Raw genomic sequence first — 12,871 nt, forward strand, 5'->3', positions numbered from 1 at the left:
CCTTTTCTGTAATTCTGAGAAACTGGAAACAACCTAAAAGTCTATCAATGGTGGAAGAGACAAAACAGAACATCAGGTAGCTGATAAAAGGAATGATGTGACATTACAGATATATTGAGAAGTCCTCCTGAGGTGGGAAAAGCAAGTTGCAGAATAATACAGGCAACATTATGTCATTTATGTAAGGAAACATATAGAACATTAGTGCAATTTTTTAAAAAAAGATTTAGAGGGGACTGGAATGGATAGTGAGATTTCAGCTTTATCTGTAATGTTCTAATTTAAAAAAAAACTTAGGTATTTAATAATTAAAGATAAATGAGAGTGACTCATGGGGCTTGTATGTTCTGGCCCCGACAATCTTTTAGCCTCTTCTGGCATCATGTTCCTCCTCTCAAAACTTTACCTAGATTTATTGTTCAGTGCCACAGGACCTTTGCACATGATGCTTCCTGTCCATAATCTTGCCCCTACTTCCCTCACCTAGTTTACACTTATCAGTTCCTTTGGATTTCAGTGAGAAAACCACTTCCTCAAGAATGTTTCCCCGGGGCCTCTGACATATGTCATGCTCCTGTCCTTCAAACATACATATTTATGTTTTATGTAATTGTTATTAACTTTAGTTCTAATGAGAAAGGGCCAGTGTTATGCTTGTTCCCCACTGTGTCTGAATGCCTGACTTCATGTCTGGTACAGAACAGCCATTCAAGACTATCTGTGACCAGCCCGGTGGCTCAGGCAGTTAGAGCTCCATGCTCCTAACTCCGAAGGCTGCCGGTTCGATTCCCACATGGGCCAATGGGCTCTCAACCACAAGGTTGCCGGTTCGACTCCCGCAAGGGATGGTGGGCTGCACCCCCTGCAACTAGCAACAGCAACTGGACTTGGAGCTGAGCTGCGCCCTCCACAACTAAGACTGAAAGGACAACAACTTGAAGCTGAACAGCACCCTCCACAACTAAGATTGAAAGGACAACTTGACTTGGAAAAAAGTCCTGGACGTACACATTGTTCCCCAATAAAGTCCTGTTCCCCTTCCCCAATAAAATCTTAAAAAAAACAAAAAAAACTATTTGTTGGAAGCATTAAAGACTGAGGGCTAGAAAAATCAGTGCACTCTCCTAAAACAATTGTATCTTGAGTCTTCAAACCCAACACACCCCATGCCATCATCACTTCCCTTCTACAACTGCAGCCTCCTCCAAGTTTCCCTACTCATGGCTGTTTAAGCTTGAAACCACCCAGAATGATTCTGAATTCTTCACCCTTCATATCTAGACTCTTCACATGTAGATTCTACTCCACTCCCAAGGCCACCAAGGCCACCTGCCTAATCCAGACCGCCATCCTCTCACCTGGCTACTGCAATAACTGTTTGCTGAGCCTTTCCCCATCCACTCTCATCCCCAGACAAGCCATTTCCACCTAGCTTCCAGAGCCATCGACTTTAAAAATGTGAATTTAACCATGACCCTCATCTGCTTGGCACGCAGCACATTTGTAATATTGCTTCAGCATCTAGCTTACCCGAAGAGTGACCAATGGTCCCAGTTTACCTGGGAATGAGGGGTTCCTGGGATGCCAACCTTTCAGTGTTCAAAATGGGAAAGTCCCAGGCAAACCAGGATGAGTTGGTCTGTCATTTCTTTGAGGACAGGGATCATTTGGGGCTGGTTCACTGCCATAGCCCCAATGCCTACAGGAGTAAGGACTAAAAACAATTTATTTTTGTGGTTAGAAAGTGAATATAAACACTCACCTTTGTTGGCCCAGCAGCTCACACACGGCCTAGTGCCCAGTAGGTGTCCGAGTACCATTTTTGCAGACAAGAAACTGTTCACCTGACTGCTAAAAGCTAAACTGCTTTTCTGAATCAGTTAAACCTGACCTTAAGGCCAGGCTCTAACCCCCATGAAAGGAAACGACTCTAGGGTAGGTAGCGTGGCTTCTGGCAACTGCATCACATGTAAATCCCGACCCTAGATTATAGATTGCTGTTTCTGGAACTTTCATTGCTAGACACATTGACCCCATGTGCCCTCTTTAATATCTATTCTCACAAACACAGTGGTACAGTGTGTTGTGGTTGAGAATGGCTGTTTTGGTGTATTACACAGGTCGAATCTGAACTCCACCACTTAGTGGCCAAGTGACCTTGGGCAAGTCACTTCTCTGAACCTCTGCTTCTCATCTGTAAAGAATTCAGGCTTGTCCTTCCTAGTTCAGAGCACTATTGAGGATCAAATAATGTGTAGAAATACTTTATACCGTTTCCCCAAAAGTAAGACCTAGCCAGACAATCAGCTCTACTGCATCTTTTGGAGCAAAAATTAATATAAGACCCGGTCTTATATTATAGTAAAATAAGTCTGGGTCTTATATTAATTTTTGCCCCAAAAGATGCATTGGAGCTGATTGTCCAGCTAGGTCTTATTTTCGGGGAAACACGGTAAGTGCTAAAAGGCTAGCCAGATGTTAAGTTTACAATTCCTAGTTTTCCCCTAGCCATTCAGTGCAGCAGACATAGATTTCCTTGTTCCATAAAAGCCTTGGCCCAGGACAGAGAATGGGCACAACTAAGGTAGGCTTCAGGTCAACTGAATGAGTGAAGCTGCAGAGAGGGGAGGTACCAGGTTTTCCCTGGAAGGGAAGGAATCAAATGTTTGCTTTCTAAGCTGTTTGGGAAGAACCTGTGAATTTCCCAATAAGGTTTTCACTGTGCTTCCCTTTATTGCGCTTCACAGGTGTTGCATTTTTTACAAATTGAAGGCAAGACCCTCCACCTCCACAAACGGTTATGACTCACTTTACTGCGGTGGTCTGGAAACCCACACTATCTCTGAGGTGTGCCTGTAATCAAGATCACACTTCATTTTTCTTTTCTCCACCCCCTTCCCCAACATGAATAAAGTTGATTGGCAGAAGATCTGGGCCACATACTGCCTGCACACATGTTGTTCAGACGAGACTTGGTATTGAGCCCTTTGCCTAAGAAAATTCCCAAGAACCACTTTGTCCTTTTAATACCCAGGCACCTCAATAAAAAAAAAGGCTCAGTCTGTTATTGAAGCACATTAAAATGACCAGACAGATTTTCTCCAAATTTGGAAGGCGTGTTGGGGATGGCGTGCCTTAAAATATAAACTGTGCACACATGATATTAACCTTGAGAAGCCCTGGGAGATGTGTCATTGTCTTCAAAGCAGCTGAAAGTGACAGACAGTGAGCCCTGTGTGGCTTGCCTATGGGGAAAAACATGCCCTACATATCAAGAGGCCATGGGCAGAGATAAACTGGTTTAAATTCAAGCCCTAAATCAAAGACTTGAATGCATTTCAGAAGAGTCCCTGGTTTGGAGACCTCCAGCTGAGAGCCTGGTGGAAGACACTAGTTAGTTTGTTCTTTATTTTCATTGGAAAGTTACAGGGTTACTTATCAACAAAATAACTGTCCAGGGCAGAGATATCCAGTGGTTTCTATGTACAGGCCCCTCCCAGGGTCCGGACCTCCAGAAGGGCCTCACCCCTGAGGCCTCAGTTGGCTCCTTCCCAGGCCTCTAGGAACCAATCACAAAGATGCAGGGAACAAAAACCAGCCCGACCTCAACCCCTGCTTTTACCCCAAAGGGAGGCGGCGGCTGCTGGTGTAGGAGCCAGGCCTAGTCTTGGGGTAGTGGGTATGGGGGTTTCTCTCCTGGGAACCCACCCTTCCCATACCCCATCCCAGGCAGGCTCTCTTGGACATTTCTGGGACTACTCTGATGGGCTCACGGGTTCCCACTCTGGCCTTCTTTCAAGTTGTCATTTGAACACTGAGGCATCCCAGCCTCCCATCCTGGAGGATAAGCATTTGCTCTGTCCCTTTTCTTTTGTCCCTGTTTCTGTACAAAAATGACAATACTCTCAATGGGACCATTTTTCCCCCAGAAACCAAAGTGGCTCAACAGGTACAATTCTGCTGGTTGATCTGCTTCTGGCAGGGTTCCATGGTGACAGCAACACCCACCCCGCTCCGGCCGGATGTCATGCGGGTCACCTCGCTCCAGGTGTCCGTGTCTGGATCATAACACTCCACACTGTCCAAGAACGTGTGACCGTCGTAGCCTCCTGCAGGGAGAGCAGAGGGGATGGTCAGTGCCTCCAAGGGCAGGGGAAAGGAAGAGGAAGAAACCACAAGAGGCCTTCCTACGGATTTGAGCCTGCCCCTGAAAGATGAGGCTAATTACTTAGTCTTCTCCACCCAGGTCCCCCCACCCCCCCAGAGCCTCACCGAGGACGTAGATTCTCCCCTGGTGCACAGTAATCCCCAGGGCACTCCGCCGATGCTTCATGGGAGCTACGAACGTCCACGTTTCCGTCTCCACGTCATAGCGCTCCACACTGTTCAGCTGGTCCTGACCGTCGTAGCCCCCGGCCGCATAGATACAGTTGTGCAGGACACACACTCCTAAGCCACACCATGAAGAGAGGGTGACTCAGGGGCCTGGCCGTAGGGGCCCCAGCCCCCACCCCCTCCTCCCTCTCCTGAGGGACCCTTCAGAAACAAAGGCAGGAGCTCGGAGCTCGGATTCTGTCAGAATCTAGCTCTCCTGTGTGTGCCACAGGGTTATTTAAGGTGGAAACAGGAGGCCTCACCCAGCCTGGCTGAGTTTCACTCCTGGGGTTGGGTGTTCCCTCACGGGCCCCTCCCCGCAGCCCCCGCACACCTGCCCCACTTCGGATGGTGTTCATGGGTGTGATCATTCGCCACTCGTCTCTCTCTGGGTAGTAACACTCCGCTGAGTTCAGGCGGTTTGTTCCATCGAAGCCCCCCACGGCATAGAGCAGACGGTTGAGGACAGCCACTCCCACCCCAATCCTCCGCGTCAGCATTGGGGCCACCAAGTGCCACTCGTCCCTCTCTGGCTCATACCTGCAAGGGCATAATAACAACGACAATGGCAATCATAGCTGATCCTCAAGAAACACTGTCATTTTGCTAGCTTTGTGTGCCTGGACTCTTTAAGCCTCACAACTGTTCTCCAAGGTGCAAGTTAACAGTAGCTCCATTTTCCAGCTGAGGAAACCAAGGTTCACAGCTGTCATGGCTCAAGGTCACACACACATCTATTGGACCCAGTGGCTCCATCGTACCACCGCTAGGCCCTGTGCTGAGTGCTACGTGCATCATCTCACCAATGTCCCACCCCGCATAGTGGGGCCAGCAGTTCTTATTACTGTCCAACCCTTCACAGATGGCACGATGGAGACACAGAAGGCTAAGGTGGTATGTCCAGGGTCACTGAAGAAGCAGGAGGGCTGGGGTCTGACCCAGCCCTCTCAGGCACCAGAACCCCAACTCTAACAACTAGGCTGATTTTTCTCAAAATGTGATGCTCAAAGATGGGCCTAGGCACTCCCAGTTCATGCCTGTTCTCCTGGACTAATTAATAGTATCCCTTTTTTTTCTTGAAAGTGGCCTACTGAGGGTGACGCATCATACAATCATCCTATGTACAGATCACATGCATTAGAAACCTCTGGGGTATTTGGTTTAAAATTCCCATCCCTCAGCCTCGCTCCAAACTCACCCACCAATGATAGATCTCTAGCATCTCCAGCAGTGGGCTAGGGAGTTTGTTTTAACAAGTTCTCAGGTAAGAAATATAGCCTGGGTCACACTTCTGGAAGAAGAAGGCAGAGGACTAGGCTATGCAAAAGCTGAAAGCCCAAAATGCTTGGCCTCTAAACATAGGGTCACTAAGCACAGTTGTGCAAGTTGTGCACTGCACAAGGGCACTACATCTAAGGGGGCACCTTCTACATAGCAGACCTCATAATCTGTTTATTGCAACAATTTTTGGGCAGATGTCAGGGAGGGATCATGTTTTAACAAAATTAGCATATTATAATTTCAAACTGATGGAACTTTTTCCAAATCTGCACAAAGTAGGTGTACGTATGGTTTTGTGATGGCCCTGTTCCCCAGGCCCAGACACATCATCCAAGGTCACCATCATACATCTCCCAGGAATTTAGCTTCATTTTGAGGCTTCCGCTCTCTGGAAACAGGGCACAGAGCTAGGCATTCAACAACATGGACAATCCCCAAATGCCAATGGCATGGGAACTGTTAGCAGCGGGACCCTTGGAGCCTACCCCTCTGGGCGTGTGACTCACCTCTCCACGCTGTTGTGGTGGATGCAGCCATGGGAGCCACCAACGGCATAGATGTGCCCATCGATGACCCCAACCCCGATTCGGTTGCGTGGCACACTCATGGGGGCACAGGGTGACCACTGGTTGGTCATGGGGTTGTAGCAGTCCAGGGCGCTGGAGTCAGTGTTGCCATCAGGCGAGTTGTTCCGGCCGCCCACAGCATACAGCAGCCCGCCCACCACGCAGCCTGCCAGGCCACTCCGAGGTACCTGCAGGTCTGCCAAGCGGAGCCACGTGCCATCACTGGGGTTGTAGGCCTCCAGGTAGCTGAGTGACTGGCGGAAGTAGCCACCGGCGGTGTATATGAGCCGGCCCACCTTGGGTGCCCGGCAGGGCATCACTTGTGTGGGCTTGTGCAGGGTAAGCTCCTGGAAGATCTTGACCAGGTAGTCCTTGCAGCGGGAGTCCGACTGCAGGATCTCGCACTTCTGCAGCTGCATCTGCAGGAAGTGGGGCGTGAGCGAGTGGCAGCGCACGGCCCGCAGCAGCGCCTGCACATAGAAGCGTCGTTGCTCACAGTCGTACTTGACCCAATTGATACAGGCATGGAAGACCTCGGACTCGCAGCGCACATTCAGGTCATCCCGGCTGATGAGAGTCACCAGCTGGCAGTGGGATAAGTTGAAGAACTCCTCTTGCTTGGCCACCTGCAGAAGGCGATAGTGTGACAGGCTGACTCCTGTGTCTCCCCCAACCCCTCAACTGGCAGTATGACCATGGACAAGTCACTCAACCCGCCTCTGATAATCTGTTTCCTCATCTGTAAAATGAGAATCTGAATAGTATGAACTTCATAGGTTGTGAGGATTAAATGAGTTAGTACTACATGTCAGGCAAGTAGTACATATCTACTCAGGTAAATGGGCAGACACAATGCACTCTGTATCTTTTTGTATCATTTTCTGTTTGAACTATAAGAACCTTATCTTTTTTAAAAAATTGAAATTACTTTTGACTAAAAAGGAATAGCAATAGAATGTTCTAGGAAAAAAGTACAGGCTCTGAAGAAAGCAGTCTGAGCTCTAATTTTGGCCCACTACTTTTTAACTGGGTGACTTTGGGCAAATATCTGAAACACTCTGTGCCTTTGTTTTCTTCCTCTGTAGATGGGGATTATACTGTATTTCCTTGAAAATAAGACCTAGCCGGACAATCAGCTCTAACGCGTCTTTTGGAGCAAAAATTAATATATGACCCGGTATTATATTATTATATTATATTATATTATATTATATTATATTATATTATATTATATTATATTATATTATATAAGATCCAGTCTTATGTTATAGTAAAACAAGACCAGGTCTTATGTTAATTTTTGCTCCAAAAGACACATTAGAGCTGATTGTCTGGCTAGGTCTTATTTTCGGGGAAACACTGTATTAGTAGCTACCTTATAGCAAGGCTACTCCTAGGGCATACAGGACCCCAAACAAAGTTTTCTTGGCAGGCACTGATCTGTAGAAATTTGGTAACTCCACATCAGCAGGTCGCCACCTTTCTAGTGCTCCAAGCCCATGCAAGCCCTTGAAACAAACACTGGGCTGGCCAGTGGGAGAACCCTGCTCATAGACCACCTTCCTGTTAGCCATCAGCCCTAGGACTAATGCCACAGCTCTAGGCCACTGGTCAACCCCACATGTGGTGTAGAGAGAAGGAAAGAAATGAAATGGAGACCAAAGTAGTATCCACCCCAGCTGGTTCCAGCCACTGGAGGAGGGCTTTGAATATTTCCAGGAATGCCCTCCAAAGCATACATCTTCCTGGGATGGTTGGCAAGATTCAGTGATTTAAAGGATGGAAATCACTTAGAACAGAAGCGGGCCCAAAGCAAGGGCTCAATAAGCACTTATTATTTCTTCTGTTTACAACTTCCTCCATTTAAAAATGAAAATGAAACCAATAAAATAAGGATGACACTGAGTGAACCAAAGAAAACACATCTGGGGTCACACTGGCAGTTGGAAGCATGTCATGGGCGTTCACAATTACTTCTGGACTGCCTGAAATGTGGGGCCCTGCTCTGCACACCCCAGGGTTGAGCTGCTGTCATGTTCACTACACCCTGTCCCCACCCTAGACCCCAGAGAAACCAGGGAGCCCAGATCCCCATGAAGGCCTCATTTGCCTCAGCTGTTTCCCAGAGATGGCCCAGATGGGTAGACTAGAAGCTCAGAGCCCCACTTCTCTCCAGCTCCTTGCCTTGACCCTTCCTATCTCAGGGGGAGACAGTGATAATCACCTGTGCATCCCTGGTCCTTCCGATACCGTCCCCAAGCCCTGCTCCATGTACCCTCCCCTCACTCACCTCTCCAAAGTGCATATAGATGTACTCGCGGGCACGTTGATGCAGTTCAGCACAACCGATTTGCTCGGCAAAGTTGGCGATGCCGATGGCGTTGCTGGGGTCCAATTGCTGCACCAGGAAGTCGCTGCAGGCACGGACGACGCTGTCGATCTGGTACATGACAGCACCATTCATGACATGGAGCACGCACTTCTCGCCCATGGAGATGGAGGCTGTATAGGCGAACTCGATGAGACGCTCCATGACTTTGGGGTGGATGCCCTCAATGGACACCACCTCCATGCCCTGCTCCCTCAGCCCGTTGGTGAACATGGCCTTGAAAACGGGGCTGGACGAGGCCAGCACCACCTTGTGGGCCATGAACTGGGCGGCAGGTGCGTCCTGGTACTTGACCTGCAGCGTGACATCACACAGCTGCTGGCTGAGCCGCAGCTCGTTCATGATGCCAAAAGCCTGCTTGGTGTGGTCCTCCAGTGTGTAGCTAAAGGTGCGGTTGCCATGCTGGGAAGGTGTCACCTCAGCCTTGCACTCGGTGGAGGCGTACATCACTGTGTCCCCTGCCCCTTCGGGGCACTGTGACCTCAGGGGTAGGAATCGGGTACGGGCCCCAGCCCTGCTAGGCCTGGATTCCGGCTGCATGGGGTTCCAGGTGACAAGGGACAACACCACCACTGGCACTCAGGGGCCTGGAGGAGGGAGAGCACAGGGCTGGGGGCAGGGCCTGGGGCCAGGCCTTTATTAAAATAAAGCAACTCCTAGACCAGTTTTTCCTTGCCAAGCCCAGGTGAAGCTGCATCCGTTTGTGCTTGCTAAATGTCCTATGGCCTCATTAGCCCAAGGGTCCCTCTTAAAACATGTCAGATGATGTTACCCCCTTGCTCAGAATCCCCCCCACACCTCTCTACAGCACGAAGAGTAAAATTGAACACTTCAATGGCCAGCAAAGCCCTTCAGACTCTGTCCCTGTCCACCTCTCCCCTTTGCTCACTCTGTTTGGTAGCCCTTCCCTTCCTAGAGCATGTCCAATGCACTCCTTCATTCACCTCACCAACATTTATTGAGCATCTACTGTGTACCAGGCACTGTTCTAGGCACCAGGGACACAGCAGGGAGCAAGACAAACAAAAACTGTGCTGGAGTCGATACCTGGGGGGGGGGGGATGGCCATAAATAAAATAAGCGACTTAAGTAGAAATTGAGATCATGAAGAAAATGACAACATTGTGACAGTCATTAGTTTTCCAGGCAGAGGGAACAGTAAGTGCAAAAGGCTCAGAAGCAGAATGAGAGACAATCTGGAGAAGCAAGGAGGTGTGTCATGACAGACAAAGACTACTGAAAGGAGGGTTTCCATGAAACCTGTGGAGTCTGGAGAGCTGGAGCATGAGTTGTGTTTTGAAAGGTCCTGAGGGGAAAAGGGGGTGGATTTGCAAGAGGATCCCCAGGTTCTCCATCTTATCTTTCTGGGGCTCAGCATAGAGTCACCTCCCAGTTTTATTTCCATCACCGTATTTGTCAGGAACTGAAATAAGCTTCTTTGCTTGCCTGTTGAAGGGTGACCCGTCCCTCTGGCCCTGTGCCCCAGCGCTGCAGAGGGCAGGGCAGGGTTGTGCCCACCCTCTCATGTGCCTCCCTCAAGTCCAGCCTGGGGCCTGGCACTGCACAGGGGTCAGTAAGGTATGGCTGGCTGACTGCCCACGCCACTGTGCCTACCAGAGCACCCTCCTTCACCCGGCCTGGGGCGCCGCTTGTCCGCCTCTCCCCAGCCAAGGCCCCGGGTCTGCCTCTTGGTCTTTGGCCAATAGGTCAACGGTGCCCCCTGGGCACTGGGCATTTCCCCTCACGAAGCACTAGGTGGGGGACTGCGCATGCCCCGCCTGAGTCGCCACCGAGGCCTGGAGAAGGAAGTAACCCCACCACGGCCTCTTGACTGCCAATCCCAGGGCGCAGGTCAAGCCCCCCAACGCCCCGGGGTCCCCGGGACTCCGTCCGAGCGGCGCTCCCCGGGCCTCTCGTCCGGCTTGTGTGGTTCCGGGGCCACCCCGCGAATCGCGCCGTCCAACAAAAGGATGGAACTCGAGCCGCGCCCTCCTGGCTTTCCGGGGGCCACGGGAACCCCCCAGACCACCGGGCCCGCGGCGCCAGGTCTCCCGGCCCCCCGGCACGGCTGCAGGGGCGCTACCCGCCCGCCGGGCCCGCAGCCCCGGCGCAGGCCGCTCACTCACCCCGCCATGGCCGCGCTCGGGCTCCGCCTCCGTCGCCCAGGCCCCGGCGCCTCCATCGCTGCGCTGGGGGGGTGGGGGTGGGGGTGGGAGGCGCGGAGCGCGCGCAGGTCACCATGACTAAGCAGAGCCTGGCGCTTGCCGTGTCAGAATAAAAGTCCCCGCGGCCCGGGGCCTCAGGCGGCGGGGTTGGCACCGGGGCCGCTCCCCCCTCTCCCACCCCGCGGGCTGTCGCCAAGCTGCGCAACCCCAGCGCCGCGACCACAGCATTCGTCATTGCGGCGCGGCGGGGTCAGGGACCGCAGCTCTCCGCGCACCTAGCCGCGTGGTCAGCTCCGCGGGAATCGGGGCCCCGGGTTCGAGGCCAGACGCGTCCTTGCCCACACGGGACATCAGTGGACACTCCTCCCCGCCGCCGCCGCCGCCGCGCTCACCTCGGCCCCTGCGTAGCCTCGGCAGTTCTTGCCGCGGGGCGGGGATACCCGGGACACGGCGGCTGCTCTGGGTAATGTGGTGCCACCCGCGCGCTGAGCTTCCCGGAAACCCGAGGGGCCGCAGTCCGACCAGGGGCGGCTCCCGCCTAACCTTCGCTCTCCCGGACCCGCGGGCACCTCCGCTGTCAGGGTACCTCGGCTCCCAGGCGGCAAAGCCTGAGGGGTCGCGACCGTCGGGTGAGGGGAGGCCTCGGGACACCCGGGAAGGAGGCGGGGAGAGGGCGCGGCGGGAAAGGAGCCGCGATTCTCCGCCCTTCCCGCAGACGCCCGGAGCCCAAGGGCGAGAAGCAGGGCGTCGGTCGAGGGCGCACGGCCAGGAAAGCCCGTTACCCCTTCGCACTGTCCCTTTCATTCGACCTATTTCATTGTCTCAGCGCGGGGCTGCTCTCTACGACTTGCGCTTCTTTCTTTAACGCAGGTCTCACGGTCGACGACCACAGGATCCAGCGAGAATTATCTATCTAGCTGGGGTTTCTTTGTCTATATTTTTAAGTTATCTCTAATGTAGAGGTGCGTGGAGCTCGGCTGCGGGGCGTTCGAAGGCCCGCTCTGCCACCCTCTCTAGCTCTGTGCGGGTGGGCCTGTGACTTCTCCATGCTTCAGTTTTCTCCCTTTGAGGTGGTAATAATGCTAGCACCTTGGTTACCGGGAGCACTAAATCCGAATGCTAGTGCCTAACAGATGTTAACTATCGCTATTTTTCATGGCAAGGAATACTGACTTGCCACTTACGCTGTTTATGATATAAAGTTAACATTTAAATAAATGTATTTAAGGCTATTTTTCAAAGAGTCCTCTATGAAAACTAAGTGAATAATGGAAACGCAAAGAAGGTCTAAGAAAAAATTCCGCCAGCCTCCAGACTGAATTTGGAGGATTCAGTGTCCCTGCTCAGAGTCTGGGATTAAACCCGCGCGGGAGCATGTGGTGGGGTACCCTTCTTCCGCCGCCTTCCCAGATGCGGGAATCTGCGGTTCTGGACCCCTCCAGCGGGCGACGCTATAGCATAGTCGGCAAATACTGGCAGTGGCGGAAGCTGTGGGAAAACTTGCACCATCCTCAAGGCAACCTCTCATATCTAAAAATCAAACCTACAGGCCCTGTGACCCAGCAGTGCCACTTGTAGAGATTTATCTAAGGTATACTCACATACGTGTACACTGTTTTGCAGCGCTGTATATAAAGGCAAAGGATTGGACTCAACCCACAGGTCCCTCCGTGTAATAAGTGGTGGCACATCCATACTGGGAAATACTATGCAGTCAGCGAAAAGGAGCAAGACATTTGCTGTATGACTATTTACTTCAATATTTAAAAATTTTTTAAAAAAAGAACAAGTGATATGGACTAAATTGATTAGATTTAGATGAGGTCATGAGGGTGGGGCCCCATGAAGGGATTAGTGCCCTTATAAAAAGAGACACCAGAGAGCTTCTTTTCGCTTTCTCTACACCATGAGAGCACACAATGGGAAGGTGACCGTCTGCTAGCCAGGCAGAGAGTCCTCACCAGCACCCGACCATGCTGGCACCCTCATCTGGGACTTCCAGCCTCCACAACTGTGAGAAATAAATTTCTATTGTTTCAGCCACCGAGGCTGTGGTGTTTGTTATGGCATCCTGAGCAGACTAAGGCAGCCAAACA

The 12,871-nt window shown here is 51.5% G+C and overlaps 1 protein-coding gene across 4 annotated transcripts; it reads right to left on the bottom strand.

Annotated features, from left to right (window-relative positions):
• Positions 1-3,381: 3,381 nt before the first annotated feature.
• KEAP1 (kelch like ECH associated protein 1) lies at positions 3,382-11,529 on the bottom strand. Of its 4 annotated transcripts, none has more exons than XM_019744982.3 (6): positions 11,168-11,529; positions 8,512-9,197; positions 6,162-6,847; positions 4,709-4,914; positions 4,273-4,449; positions 3,382-4,109 (listed from the first exon to the last, which is right to left on the bottom strand). In XM_019744982.3, the coding sequence occupies exons 2-6, from the start codon at positions 9,148-9,150 to the stop codon at positions 3,943-3,945; spliced, it is 1,875 nt and encodes a 624-aa protein (XP_019600541.1). In that variant the 5' UTR covers positions 9,151-9,197; positions 11,168-11,529; the 3' UTR covers positions 3,382-3,942. The 4 variants fall into 4 exon arrangements, with proteins under 4 accessions (XP_019600541.1, XP_019600542.1, XP_019600540.1 ...); XM_019744983.3 differs by having other exon boundaries at positions 11,051-11,296; XM_019744981.3 differs by lacking the exon at positions 11,168-11,529 and adding an exon at positions 10,737-10,999.
• Between the last annotated feature and the right edge of the window lie 1,342 nt (positions 11,530-12,871).

The sequence above is a fragment of the Rhinolophus sinicus genome, chromosome 15, assembly GCF_057876585.1.
Source record: "Rhinolophus sinicus isolate RSI-liver-muscle chromosome 15, RSI-T2T, whole genome shotgun sequence".
NCBI classification, from domain to species: Eukaryota; Metazoa; Chordata; class Mammalia; order Chiroptera; family Rhinolophidae; genus Rhinolophus; species Rhinolophus sinicus.

What these genes read in the sequence shown, in the direction of transcription:
- KEAP1 (XM_019744982.3), bottom strand. Translation starts at nt 9,150, where the DNA reads ATGCAGCCGGAATCCAGGCCTAGCAGGGCTGGGGCCCGTACCCGATTC. An exon ending in CACCATCCGAAGTGGGGCAG is followed by an intron (nt 4,450 to 4,708) that starts GTGTGCGGGGGC and finishes GGTGTGGCTTAG; the next exon opens with GAGTGTGTGTCCTGCACAAC. An exon ending in GGGGAGAATCTACGTCCTCG is followed by an intron (nt 4,110 to 4,272) that starts GTGAGGCTCTGG and finishes CTCTCCCTGCAG; the next exon opens with GAGGCTACGACGGTCACACG.